The following is a 14,331-nucleotide window of genomic DNA, read 5'->3' as shown; positions in this document are numbered from 1 at the left end:
CGTGTCCATTGTTTTGCAAAAAACTCTCAACATCTCTCCTTTTCTTTTCATGGCTTCACATATTCATCTAGTCTCCTTTCTCTGTGTTGGGCTGGACAAAACCATTTCTGGGAAGCGATGAATGCTGATCGTTGAGTTACGGGAACCTGGTATTGGGATGCACATTCCTGACGACTCTGGCTATCTCGATCATTGATACTTATCGAGTATTCATCACTTGGGTGTTTCCTGGACTGTTCTCAGGAAAAAGCCCATCTCCGGAGGAGCCACGTATTTTAGTTTGTTTATTAGGTCTTTCCGCTGCCATCTGTGGTTTCACAATTTTGTGAGGCAATCTCCCCGTCTCCGGCTTGTGGGTTTAAAACTTTTAAGAATATTTCTTACAAGCATCTTACAAGCATAATTTATTTCTTGTATATTTCACATAAGCACAAATTATTCCAAATCATATATTACATTGCGTTTATTTTAATTTTCCTATTAAATTGTATTTCTGACTTGGGATCTCCCACTGGTTTGATTTCAAATTAGTACACTCACCCATGGTAGGAGAAGCAGTGGGAGGACAAAGGCGCTGTAGTGGCAGCCAATCCTCTGGGCAGCAACTGTCGGGCACTAAACCTCACCTGTGTCTCCACTCTGATCCTGAGAGCAAGAGAGAGAGAAGCTGAGCCCAGCCCCTCACCCTCCAGCCAAAATCTCGAGGTATCTCTGCCATCCCCAAAAGAAAACCCCCCAGCTAAGAGCATAGCCAGTTGCACCCTTCCCCCTACTTTAGCTACTTCTTTTGTCTCTTAAGTACCAGTCATTATCATCTCCTAGGTAACAAATGGGAAAAAATTCCCTGAGGGAAAGAAGAAAAAGAGGAAAAATCCTAACCCTCAACAGTGACAGACATGTTTTCCAAATATTTTACTAGTTTTTTTGGATTCTACTCTTGTTCAGGGCAGGGGCAGGTGATGTTATAGTGGGGGTCTGCTACAGGCTGCCTGACCAGGAAGACCAAACTGATGAGCCCCTCTATAAACAGATAGGAGCAGCCTCACATTCACAAGCCCTGGTCATTATTGGGGTGGCAACTTCACCCTGACTGACATCTGCTGGAAGGACAACACCACAGCAGGGCACAAGCAATCCAAGAGGTTACAGGAATATGTTGATGACAACTTCCTTCTCCAAGTGATAGAGGCGCCAACAAGGAGAGGTGCTATGTTGGACCTTGTTCTTGCCAACAAGAAGGGGTTAGTGGGGAATGTGAAGCTCAAGGGCAGCCTGGGCTGCAGTGATCATTGTGAGAAACGATTGTTCACGTTTAAAATTTCAAAGGTTTATTAAACCTTAACAAAAGTACAACAAAAGGACTAAATAAGGAAAAATTGAAGCTCTGGGAGTCTCTGTGACTATCAGCTACATGCTCATCTACAAAATGGATGCTCTGCCTTTTATACCCTTAGCCCCTCCCAAAGTTTTGTCAGTCAACTCCTCTGCCATCTGTTGGTGGACATTACTTTCTTACATCTTGATTGGAGGTCAGGTGTTGTTACACTGCACCTCTTGGTAATAAGCTGGCCCTCTCCAAATGTCCTGACTACTAAGGCTATTACAAGGGGGGAGGGAAAAGAGGACTATGGGAGGAATATTACAATAACATCACTATACATTTTAACATCTGCATAATATCTATCACTTAATTGTGAGAGCCAACTATCACATTACTCATCTATAACACCATGAAATGGTAGAGTTCGAGAACCTTAGAGCAGCAGCAAGCTCACTGCCCTGGACTTCAGGAGAGCAAACTCTGGTCTCTTTGGGGATCTGCTTGGTAAAGTCGCATGGGATAAAGTCCTGGAAGGGAGGTCCAAGAGAAGTGGTTGATGTTCAAGGATCGCCTCCTCTAAGCTTAGGAGCAATGCATCCTAATGAAGAGGGAATCAAGCAAAAATGCCAGGAAGCCTGCATGGATGAAGAAGGAGCTGCTGGACAAACTTAAACACAAAATGGAAGCCTACAGAGGGTGGAAGTAGGGACATATAGCCTGGGAGGAATACAGAGAGATTGAGCAGCCAGGAATCAGGTTAGAAAATCTAAAGCACTAGCAGAAGTAAATCTGTCCAAGAACATCAAAGGTAACCAAACAAAAAAGCTTCTATACGTATGTAATTTTATTGGGTTTGTATGGCCAATCTTTCATAGTGGGGGAACTGCTGGAGTGACTTCTACGTGAAGAAGCCAGAAGCTTTCTCCATGTTCAGCAGACCCAATCCTTGGCAGCTCCAAAGACAGATGTGCTGCTGGTCAAGGCTGGGCCAATCAGAAATGGTGGTAACGCATGTGTGAGAACATATTTAAAAATAAAGAAAAAGTTATTGTGCAGTTGTAATTGCAGCCAGAGAAGAGCGAGGTGAGAACATGTGAGAGGAACAACTCTGCAGATATCAAGGTCACTGGAGAAGGAGTGGGAGGAGGTGCCCAAGGTGCTGGAGCTGAGATTCCCCTGTTGTGAAGACCATGGTGAAGCAGCTGTGCCCCTGAAGCCTATGGAGATCCATGGGGATGTAGAGATGCACCTGCAGCCTGGAGAAGAGACCCACACTGGAGCAGGTGGATGCCTGAGAGGAGACTGTGACCCCGTGGGATAATAATATCTCTAATTCAAGTCTGTTTTGCCCATGATGGTATTTGGGGTGTGATCTCTCCTGGTCCTTATCTCAACTCATAAAACCTTTGTTATATTTTCTCTCCCCTGTCTAGCTGTGGAGGGGAGTGAGAGAGAGGCTTTGGTGGGTACCTGGCATCCAGCTACGGTCAACCCACTAGAATTGGCAATAAAAGAAGGACTTGGCTGGATGGTTGCACTCAAAGACTTGTAATAAAGGGCTCAATGTCCAAGTGGAGATCAGTGATGAGTGGTGTTCCTCAGAGGTTGGTATTGGGGCCAGTGCTGTTTAACATCTTTGTTGGTAACATGGACAGTGGGATTGAGTGCACCCTCAGCAAGTTTGTCAATGACACCATGCTGTGTAGTGCAGTTGTCATGATGCAGGGAAGGGATCCCATCCAGAGGGACCTTGACAGACTTTAGAGGTGTGTCTGTACAAACCTCAGAGTTCAACAAGGCCAAGTGCAAGATCCTGCACCTGAGTCAAGGCAATTCCAAGCACAAGTATAGGCTGGGCAAAAAATGGATTGAGCGTAGCCCTGGGGAAAAGGACTTTAAGATGTTGGTGGATGAGAAACTCAACATGTCTTGGCAATTTGCACTGACAGCCCATAAGGCCAAGTGTACCCTGGGCTGCATGAAAAGAAGCATGACCAGCAGGTCAAGGGAGGTGATTATTCCTGTATACTCTGCTCTTGTGAGACCCCCACCTGGAGTACTGTAATCAGCTCTGGAGCCCCCAACATAGGAAGGATGTGGACCTAATGGAGTGAGTCCAGAGGAGGCCTTGAAGATAATCAGAAGGCTGGAGCATTTCTCCTATGAACACAGGCTGAGACAGTTTGGGCTGTTCACCCTGGGAAGAGAAGGCTCCAGGGACACCTTGTAGCAACCTTCCAGTACTTTAAGGGGGCCTACAAAAGAGCTGGAGAGGGTCTGTTTACAAAGGCATGGAGTGACAGGACAAGGGGTAATGGCTTTAAACTGAAAGAGGGTACATTTAAATTGGATAATAGGAAAAAATTATTCCCTATGAGGGTGGTAAGGTACTGAAACAGATTGCCAAGAGAAGTTGTGGCTGCCCCATCCCTGGAAGTGTTCAAGGCCAGGCTGGACAGGGCTCTGAGCAACCTGGTCTAGTGGAAGATGTCCCTGCCGATGGCACAAGGGGGTGGGGTGGGGGTTGGAACTAGATGATCTTTAAAGTCCCTTCCAACCCAAACCATTCCATGATTCTGTATACTGGACATGACATTCTATGGTATGGAATATCCCTTTGGCCAGTCCATGTTAGCTGTCCTGGACATGCTCCCTCACAGACTGTTGTGTACCTCTGCCCTGGCAGAGCATGAGATGCAATGAAGTCCTTGACTCAGGGTAAGCATCACTTAGCAACAACCAAATGTGTCATCAATAATTTTCTCATACTGAATCTAAATCAGCACTGTACTAGCTACGAAGAAAAACTGAACTCTATCCCAGCCAAAACCACAGCAGACAGTGTGAAGGGCACAGTTCCTGGGGAAGATATTTTTAAGTTGGTGGTTGGAGGGTGTCCTGGCTTAGGGCAAATTTGGGAGAAAACCTCCGAATGGGGTCCCTCCAGAAAGCAAATTCAAGCGGCCCCTCCCCCAACTGGTTCAGGAAAAAATTTCCTTGGAGAAAAGTGGAAAAAACTGTTTATTCAACAGGCAAAGCATTCACCAGCATGAAAAAATGAACAATATTAAAAAACAAAACATCTCACTGCTCCGAAGAGATGGCAGACTCAGAAAGCCCCTTTCATGAGGTGTAGCTGTGCTCACTCAGTCTCTTATCAGTCCCTCCAGCACTGGAATGCAGTGTCCCAGCCCTGGTGGGCCACAGGTGTGAGTTTCTGGTGTTTTTCTGGGTTCTTCAGTCCAGACCAGGTTTGAACAGTTACAAGAAAAAGGAAAAAACACAGTCCAGGGAATTTCTCTGCCTCAGCTAGCAAAAAACTAACTAAAAGCAAAGGAGAGCTCTCTCCCACTGTCCACTGCAGACAACGGGGTCTGTGAGAAGGATGCGGGGAGCAAGTGCAGTCTCTGATAACAAACTCCACGCTTCATCAGTGAGACCAAAATTTTCACCTTCAGGCCAACTTGTAATTATCTCCAAAATCCCTAGGTGATTCAGTTTTCCAATACGGGTGCACTGTGTGATGAGAGCAATCCACTTGCTCTATGTGGCATTGGTGGCATGGTGGGTAGAAGGAACCTTTGCTTTGAACATCCACTCCAGCACCGGTAGTTGGGGTGCCAGGAAGAGTTGTGCTTCTATACCTATTACCTCTGAGGTGGCTTGGACTCCTTCTTGTTGGTTGGTGGAGACATTGTTGTGATCTTATTGATGACGTCGGTGGGAATCTGACACAGCCCATCTTGACACTTTCCTCCCAGGAACTGGATCTCTCGAGCAGGTCCCTTAACTTTGCTCTTCTTGATGGTGAAACTGGCTTTCAGGAGAATCTGAATGATTTTCTCTCCTTTTTCAAAAACCTCTGCTGCTGTGTTCCCCCACACAATGATATCATTGATGTACTGCAGCTGTTCTGGAGCCTTACCCTTTTCTAGCGCACTCTGAATCAGTCTGTGGCTGATGGTGGGACTGTGCTTCGATCAAGCAAGCTAAGCAGGTGAAACCGCTATGGTATGGTGGGCGGTGGTTCAAATATAAGTATGGACAGGCTTGGCAAACTGATTACATTACACTGCCCCAGACACACCAAGGTAAGCGCTATGTGCTTACAATGGTAGAAGCCACTACTGAATGGTTGGAAACCTACCCTGTGCCTCACGCTATGGCCCGTAACACCATCCTAGGTCTCGAAAAGCAAGTCCTTTGGAGGCATGGTACCCCTGAGAGGATTGAGTCAGATAATGGGACTCATTGCAAGAACGGCCTTATCAACACCTGGGCTAGGGAACATGGCATTGAGTGGGTGTACCATATCTCCTACCATGCACCAGCTGCAGGCAAAGTGGAGAGGTACAATGGACTGTTAAAAACCATCTTGAAAGCATTGGGTGGGGGATCTTTCAAAAATTGAGAGCAGCATCTAGCAAAGGCCACCTGGTTAGTTAACACCTGAGGTTACATCAACCGAGCAGGCCCTGCCCAGTCTGAGCCCCTGCATATACTAGACGGAGACAAAGTTCCAGTGGTGCATGTCAGAGGTTTGTTAGAGAAGACAGTTTGGATCAATTCTGCCTCGAATGCAAATAAACCCTTCCGTGGGGTTGTCTTTGCTCAGGGACCAGGTTGCACATGGTGGATAATGCAGAAAGATGGAGCAACATGATGTGTACCTCAGGGAGATCTGATTGTGGGGTGAGAACCATATGTAAATATCACTGTTTGCTGAATGTCACTGCCATTGTCTGTATATAGCTGTATACTGAATATATATATATATATATGTATGATGCATGTGTTTGTAGAGTTAGAATATATATTAGTTTTGGTAGTAAGCTGACGATATGGGGATATGGGGTGGAATGTCCTGGGGTTACTTTATGATGCTTGTATCCCCAATCGTCTGTTCTGTTTTGCTGGATATTAAGTTCTGCACCTATAAGGCTGGTTCCGAGAGTGAAGGGGGAGAGAAGCTGCTAAGAGCTTCCTCTGTGCCTAGCAAAACTAATAGCTAGCTAGCTCTGAGAATTGACAACCTGTTAAACCATTAATAAATCTAGATCTGCCTCTGTGAGATTCACATTTTAAAGACAGGCAAACCCAGGAAAAAACTGGAACGGCACAAATTCAGTGAATCAGAAACCCCTTTTTATTCTGTTTTTTGTCCCTTTAGATTGGTTTCTTTTTGGATCCTTCATTTGCATGAAGGTTTAAGGTGCTTGATTGACCCATTACAGTTCTGTCCAGGCTGGCTTGTTTCGCTTGGGGGGTGGTGCACTTTACTTAGGTGTATTATGGTACGTTAAGTACTGTATTTCTTATAACTACTCTTTTAACCCCTTTTACAATATAATAACCAAACTAACAGTACATGCTTAACGATCTATCAACTATTTTACAACTGTTTCTAACCTATTTTTAACAGTGGAAGAGGAGGAGTGTGCAGGGCAGGCAGCATGTTGTTTGGGTGAGTGTGTGTTTGATGGTCTAGCATCAGTGGGAGATGTCTGTGGACTTGGAAGGCTATGGTGGGTCCCTGAGAGTGGCCTGCTGTCCAGAGCCTTCAACCAGGGCAGAAGGCATCAGTGGGATGGGCTGCAGGAGGGAGGCTTATCCCTGCTTGCCTGTGGAGACCCTGTCTTTGCCCTTCATGCATATGTATGATGGCCTTTTTCTCCTTAGAGCACAGCAATTTTCTCCAGTGCATGGGCTGTGTCACAGCCTGGCCTCAGCCTCACCGTGGTCATGCCTGTTTCCCTGTTGGCACAGGCACCTGACTGGAAAATGTATGAGCAGTGCTGAGCAATCCCAGCCCTTGCTGCTGTTGCATCCACTCAATCTATGGCTGCTGATGTTGGCTTGAGATGGGCATTTGATGCAGGTGTGCTTGGTGGGGGGACAGGAGCTGGTTGACTCTTCATCTGCCACATGTGTCCACATGTTCAAAGCAGATGCAAGCTTGAAGTTGGACATGGTCCCAGAGGCAGGTGCAGATGATGTCCTGGATGAGCCTGAAGTATTTGTTGATACTGAACGGCAGGTTGTGAGGCCTTTGGCCTTCAAAGAGCATGCCATTGGCTGGCATGCATTGCTCCAGATGGTGGATGTAATGTTGGAGGTTGTTCAGGAGGTCCTGCCATGCCTGGATATCCCAGTGCTGGGGAGTGCTGGGACTGCTGAGGATGTACAAGAGGTGCTGGAGGATGCGGGGGGCAGTGGCGGCAGCTTGCTGTGGGTAGTTGATGTGGAGGAGGATGTTGAAGGCAAATGGCACATGCTGGTGGTGGCAGGGCTGTGGTGGGCTGGGAGCTGTCCTGGGGGAAGGTGATGTCACAGGGATGCAGGTGGCAGCAAGCAAGGGCTGTGGCAAAAGCCAGCAGGAGGAGTAGGAGCACCAGGGCACCATGCTGCAGGCCGGGCTGTGGGTGCTGCATGGCAGGAGTCTGGTCAGGCTTGGTGGTGGGTGAGAGTAAATGCTGTGCTTGGATTGCTTCTGGGCAGCCAACTTTATATAGTTCTGTGGCCTTTCTTTCATCATCATCTAGGCAGCATTTCTGTTTACATTTTCAGTTTTGCTTTCTGTTTACTTTCTCCTGAGGGCTGCTGTTGAAGTGTGGGGAAAACCTGGCTCCTGTGTGTTGCTTTAAGAGTATGGATTTAACTTTCGCCTGACAGAGCGTCTTCAAGGACTTTCACTGAGACAGTTTCACAAAGTCCAATATAGATAGTTTATTGAGGGGACAGATTCAGAATTGCTGTTGATAAATGCTCTTGCTGCATTAATGCTAAATATCCTAAGGCTAGCCAATGATTAATTAAGCTAAGAATTCATAGTTCACTAAGCCTAACTTCACATTTAATTAAGCTTACTTTCATCTGGGTGTCATCTGCTAAATGCAATTTCTTACTGAAAGAAGCATCCCTGCTAAGGGAGAAAGGAAAATTAGTCAGAACTGTCATTTTGCCCAGCAATCAGTGAAGTGTCTCCTCTTAAGGAGGTGTTTCTCGTCTCTACCAAGTGTTTGCAAAGGACCAGATTTATAATCTTGAGAAGATGAGACTAGGTCATAGTTTATAAACGTCTAACAAGACTTGTTATGTGTGGATAAGGGAGTATGAGGCTAATGTCTGGTAGACAGGCATGGGTGCTCTTCTGTGAGGCTTCTGTGGTTGTTTTTCTAGCTTCATTGAGACATCAAGCAGAGGCCTTTGCTTCACCCCAGACATCATTCAGTTGTTAAGATAAGCATGCCCTTGCTCAAGCCAGGTGCAAGATAAACAAGTGGCTCAGCTCAAGTTCTTGCTCAACTAGTCTCATCAAGTCTCCACATTTTGACACAGCAAGCCTGGCAGTTTTCTACACTGTGCTGTTATGGTTCAGTGGGTGATGAAAGCATGGTGGCAGAGGCTTTTGGGGTAGCTGTACTGGGGATGCATTTTAGGGTTTCCTTTTTGTCTCTTTTGTGACTGGTCTTGCTTGGTTTTATTTTCAAGTTTGTCAACCAACATCTATTTTTCTTATTTCATACTCTTATTATTTGTATATATGAGTTAATGTATGCTTTCTTTTATTTCTTATTGACAAACATTTTGAGTTTGTTGGTCTTTCCCCCCCCCCCCGTAAAATACACCAATCACTTGTTTTAAAATTTTAAAAGTTTAATAGTAATAAAATGGTTATAAAAAATAGTAATAAAAATTAGACCAATAAGAATTTGGACAATCAGAGTTAGGACAATAAAGGACAATAAAAGCAAAGAATATGAATGTTGGGATGCTTTCCTAAAAAAGCATGGCTCGCTAACAAAGGATTAACCCTTGAAAGCAATAGCCTGTTGCATATTCATATATGTCGTACATGATGCATACATTCCTTTCAAACTAGGGATTTCTCTGGTTATTGTCGACTTCCCCCCCTTCATCTTGTAAATCATGGTCAGACTCCATGGAGTCTGCAAGGAGACTAGTTCTTCACAATAAAGAGGCAATAATTCTTTCTCTTTGGGATTTTATTGTCTTGTTGCTGTTATCTCTGTGTGGAGAATTTCTTGATTATCTCATCTCTTTCTTGAGCTAGTTAAAAAGTATTTACATAGCATAGATTCTATTTTAACATTATGTTATAACCTAAAACTATATTTAACACACTACTTAATAAAATTAACAGAGCATAACTTTCTACCATAACACATATAATATTCATTTTAATAGTTGCAAAAAGCCAATCATAAATCACACCCCCCCACCTTTCCCTATAACATCTACAACCTTGCTGATGAAAGAATGTTTCGTCTCCTTCTGCAAATATCTTGAAGAATGTTTTTGGGGTCATATGTCATTTCCCCCCAGTTTCTCCTCAGTGTGTTGATATTTATAAATAAATGCATAAATGTTGTGAAGGTTTTTCCATCAACTATTCATGCAATGGTTGTGGTTTCTAGATTTTGCTGTATTTTTATTGTGTTTTGAATTTGTTGTGGAAATTAGGCAACATTAGCTGTATGGGAGGCAGGAACTGGTGGAAATAGTTGTCTTTGACATGCTGGTCTGTTTACACCTTGAAAGTGAAAGTGGGCTGAGTCCCAAGTGCAAGTCATCACTGCTTCCTGGGAAGCTTCCAGTAGTGAGAGGTACTGGTAGCTGCTGATACAGTGAGTTGGGGGAGGAGTATGTGTATGTCTTTTAAAATTTAATTCAATTTCTTAATGCCTATGTTCATGATGTAAATTCTCACTGTGTTGTGTTTTGAGGGTTTTGTTTGTTTTAATTTTGGTGTATATTACATTGGGATATGCTATATTTTCTGTTAGTCTGTTGCAGGCTGCCTGTGTAGTAGAGATCTTATAAATGCCTTAGCTGGTGTGCATGCTACCTAGCAAGCTGCTTTGTGGAACTTACTTCTATTACATCAGAACACATTCTTTTTCAGTCCTTTTCTGTCTTGCATTTTGAGTCTATTCCTGATATGTCAGTTTTGACTTTAGGCACCTTTTCCTGCATGCCTTCTGTAGGTCAGGAAATACCCATGTTTTTTGACGAGCAGAGTATCTCTTCTGATGTTTTCCTATGGGCGGGAATGAAATGTAAACATAACTGGTTTGCACTTGTATTTTCTAATGTTTTTTGTTTTGAATGTGTGTATGCACAGGTGTGTGGGATAGGGATATTCCGTGCTAATGTGGTTTTCCTGTCGTTGTTTAATGCCAACCAGCCACCAAGCCCCAAGCAGCCACTCACTCACTCCCCCTACCAGAGGGATCAGGGTGAGAATCAGAAGAGTAAAACCTTGAAAACTTGTGGGTTGAGATACAGACAGTTTAATAGAAAAAGCAAAAGCTGCACACACAAACAAAGCAAAACAAGGAAGTAATTCACTGCTTTCCATGGGCAGGCAGGTGTTCAGCCGCCTTCAAGAAAACAGGCCTCCATCACATGTAAATGGGGACTTGGGGAGACAAACTCCATCATTCCAAATGTGTCGTCTCATCCCCCCCTTTCCTTCTTCTTCAAGCTTTATATGCTGAGCATGATGTCTCATGGTCTAGAATATCCCTTGAGTCAGTTGGGATCACCTGTCCCAACTGTGTCTCCTCCCAACCTTCCATGCACCCCAGCCTCCTCCCCAGCATGGCCATACAAGAAGCAGAAAAGGCCTTGACTCTGTGTAAGCTCAGCAATAACAAAAACACCTCTATATTATCAACCCTGTGTTCAGCACAAATCCAAAGCATAGCCCCATACCAGCCACTGGGAAGAAAATTAACTCTACCCCAGCTAAAACCAGCACATCCCCTACCTGAGGGGCAGTGGTAATAATTGCAATCCTTAGATCCTGTTCTCATGTGGATTTGGTTTTATTTTTTCTGATTTATATAGGGAAAAAATGCTACTGTGTCAGTTCCAGTTCATGTCTAATGAATTCTGTTCAGATCTCTTCTCCAAATCTGCTTTTTGTGTTATGATGTTCCTTAGAAGGAGATGGGAGTGCTGCTTTTGAGTAACCTGCAAAGATTTTTAATATTAATTTGGTTGTTTTGCCAAGTGATTCATGCTGGAGGTGCTGAGATGGAATTAACTAGGAAGGAAAGGAGGATGAAATGTAGCACAGTTTCAAATTACAGGAAACACCTGCAATACTAAATCCTTGCCAGATGGTTTCAGATTCAGTGATGGAGGACTGGGTTTAGGAAATGGGAGGGATGGGCAGAAATGCAGCAAGGCAGAAGGTGCTGGGGAATTTTCAGAGAGGGGTATGAAGGAGGAGGATGCTTTTCCAATGTTGAAGACTGTGAAAATTGATACGTAAAATGGTTAAAGCATTAACTCTTTTTGCTGCTTTGAAGGCAAGACAGCAGGAGGAATTAACTCCACACAAATATGTTGCAAGAGATTCCAAGTCAGAAATACAATTTAATAGGAGAATTACAAAAATGGCAATACTACAGGAACATTGGCTTAAACCAACAAAGTCAGAATATAACTTGACACCCTGTTAGTCAGGGTGGTGGTAGCAGTCCCGTTAGAGTGATGGATGTGGCCTTGTCAAAGCAGTGATCCTGTAGAAAGGTCTGATCCTTCTCTGAGGGTCCAGTGGTTGTATCATGTTCCTCCCCCAGGGCGGGGAATTTCACAATGGGATGATGTAATTCTATGAGTCATGCTGGTGAGTCCTTGATGTTCCATTAGCAGGGATCCCCCCCCCACCCCCCCCCCCCTTTAGGCTGTGTGCATTGGGCAGCTGTTGTAAATGAGCGACTATTAACAGCTCATCAGAAGGTGATATAGGTGGTGAAAGAATACATATCTTACATTGTAATGCAAGACACTCTTAATGGATTGGAGGTGGTGGGGAGAAACCCATGAGAATTAAGAGAAAAATGACTCAGTAGAGTACCAGCCTCATATGTGGAGTTCACCCAAAAAGGGAAGGGCAAATTTTTCTCTTTTTGTCCCAAACTGAAGACAAAATATTGTTTTGGTTTTGCTGGCATGTCCTAAGTGAGAGCTTTCTAGGGTGAGAATTTTCTTACCTTCCTGTAGAAAAATGATCTAGGGCAGTGGTCTCCACCTTTTTTGATTGCACCACTTCATCAGCAAAAAAAATTGTGAGCACTCCCAATATATTTTTATTTATAAATTATATATGTATACTATTGTACTAATATGTATGTTATAAAACATACATGAAAATAAAAAAGGATGAAAAAAAAGGACGAGAACAAATTTTTATTTTAATGCTCTATTTTAATTTTTTAATGGTATTTATTAATTATACCAAAACAAATATCTTCATGCACCCTAGTTGATTGTTTTGTGCACTTCACTTTAGAGACTACTGGTCTGAGTTCTCTTGTAACATAGTTTAAGTAAATTTTCCAGTCATCAGGTGGTAACTCTTTTTCAACAGTTTTTTAAATAATTGTGTTTTCCTAGCTGATGTTTTTTACTTTTAGAAAACAGAGCATGTTAAAACCTGTAGACTACATCCACATTGTGATTATGGTCCTGGCTTGAATCTAGGTCTTTGGCCTCTGATGGTCTGTTGCTCTTCCAGACATAGTCTCGCTGGAATATGACAGCTCAGTGCTGTGGGTTGGGAGGGGTAAGCATTTAGTCATTGCCTTTAATTTACCATTAAGAGATAAAGTATTAAAAAAGTCTGCAAAATAGGTTTATTTTGAAGTTGAGGATACAGGTAAACCTTCAGCTATGCTGTACATGATAAGGTCATTTTCTGCCCAAACTTCCTTTAGTTCTTTTAAAAATTTCTTATGCTTTTAAGAAATATAAGGGTTATATTATAAAAAATATAAGGGTTCATAAGAGTTGTCCAGCTCTGTTATGGTTTCAGCATTTCAGCTATTAATAAATTATGATGTCTTTTTCTAAGGATTACTACGGAATTACATTCCCTGCTCCTGCAACCTTGACAGGCAGAGATGGAAGCCTTGCTAACAACCCCTTCTCAGGTGAGTATTATTTAAACATGAGGATGGTGAGTGAGATGTGCTGGTCATCCTGCTGTTGCTGAAAATGCAGTCATTTTACCCTTCTGTAGGCAGTTAAATCAGTCCAAACTAGCCAAACAAAAGCAAGCATCTTTCTCTAAACACTGATGTTGATTTTTTTTCTTTTTTTTTTTTTTTTCCTTCATGGTTTTGGTCAGTAATTCATATGTGACTTGGCGGTTCTTGGGAGTAAGTTGAATGCCCTTTGAGAATAAGTGCAAAATTGTTACAAATTTAAATGGTAGTGTCATCTAGTGTCCTTCCCAAGCACATATAGGTGCTTGAAAACTATTTCATAGCTTAATCATTCTTCTTGAAATTTGACTGGCTTGCTTTCCTTTGTTACTGCTATTTTAGTACTTGTATGTTCTCAGCAGGAGCTGCCTCTAGCAGGCTCCCTCTCACCCTCTCCAAATCTAATGGACTTAATTCCCAAAAGCATGTGGTCTAAGAAACCCTTGTTCATTCCTGGTCTTACTCTTCAGTTATTGTTGTGCAAAGATGACTTTAATGCTATCCTGGATTTTCAGCCAGTGGTTTTCTTTCACTACAATCTGATTACAGCTTAAAACTGTAGCTATAGGTGTTATAATTCCTATAACAATGATATTAAGTGATGTCATAACTTTTGGTAACCAACATAAAGGAATATTAGTTGGGAATGAGATAGATATGAGTGATATATGTCACCTCCCTAAAAACATATGAGCATGGTGCTCTGTAGGCCACCAGAAAATGCAAGTGTTCAGGAGTTTTTCTGCTGCACAATCACTTCTCTTGGGAGTCTGTTTTTGGGGTAATAACCAAATTTCCCTTCCTACTTAAAAAAAGGTGGGCCATGATGCAAGTCTTGCTTTCCTGGCCTTCAGCTATTGTTTCCAGAACTTTGGTGGTGTGAGGAACCAGACATATTAACTCTAGTCATGCTTAGCAAATAAGCAGATGGACAAAAATATGCCTATCACTCCCTGTAAATCCTAACTTGCTTTCAGCTCATGAAGCTTA

The 14,331-nt window shown here is 43.2% G+C and overlaps 1 protein-coding gene across 17 annotated transcripts in view; it reads left to right on the top strand.

The window, feature by feature from the left end:
• Positions 1-14,331, top strand: part of LOC135289113 (ubiquitin-associated protein 2-like) — a 196,901-nt gene that overhangs the window by 175,159 nt on the left and 7,411 nt on the right. For all 17 annotated transcript variants that reach the window (XM_064402459.1, XM_064402471.1, XM_064402470.1 and 14 more), the window contains one exon: positions 13,209-13,287. In XM_064402459.1, coding sequence (XP_064258529.1) covers positions 13,209-13,287 — 79 coding nt within the window. The remainder of the gene's footprint in view (positions 1-13,208; positions 13,288-14,331) is intronic.

The sequence above is a fragment of the Passer domesticus genome, chromosome W, assembly GCF_036417665.1.
Source record: "Passer domesticus isolate bPasDom1 chromosome W, bPasDom1.hap1, whole genome shotgun sequence".
Taxonomy (NCBI): Eukaryota; Metazoa; Chordata; class Aves; order Passeriformes; family Passeridae; genus Passer; species Passer domesticus.
This window is presented reverse-complemented; position numbering and strand designations above follow the sequence as displayed.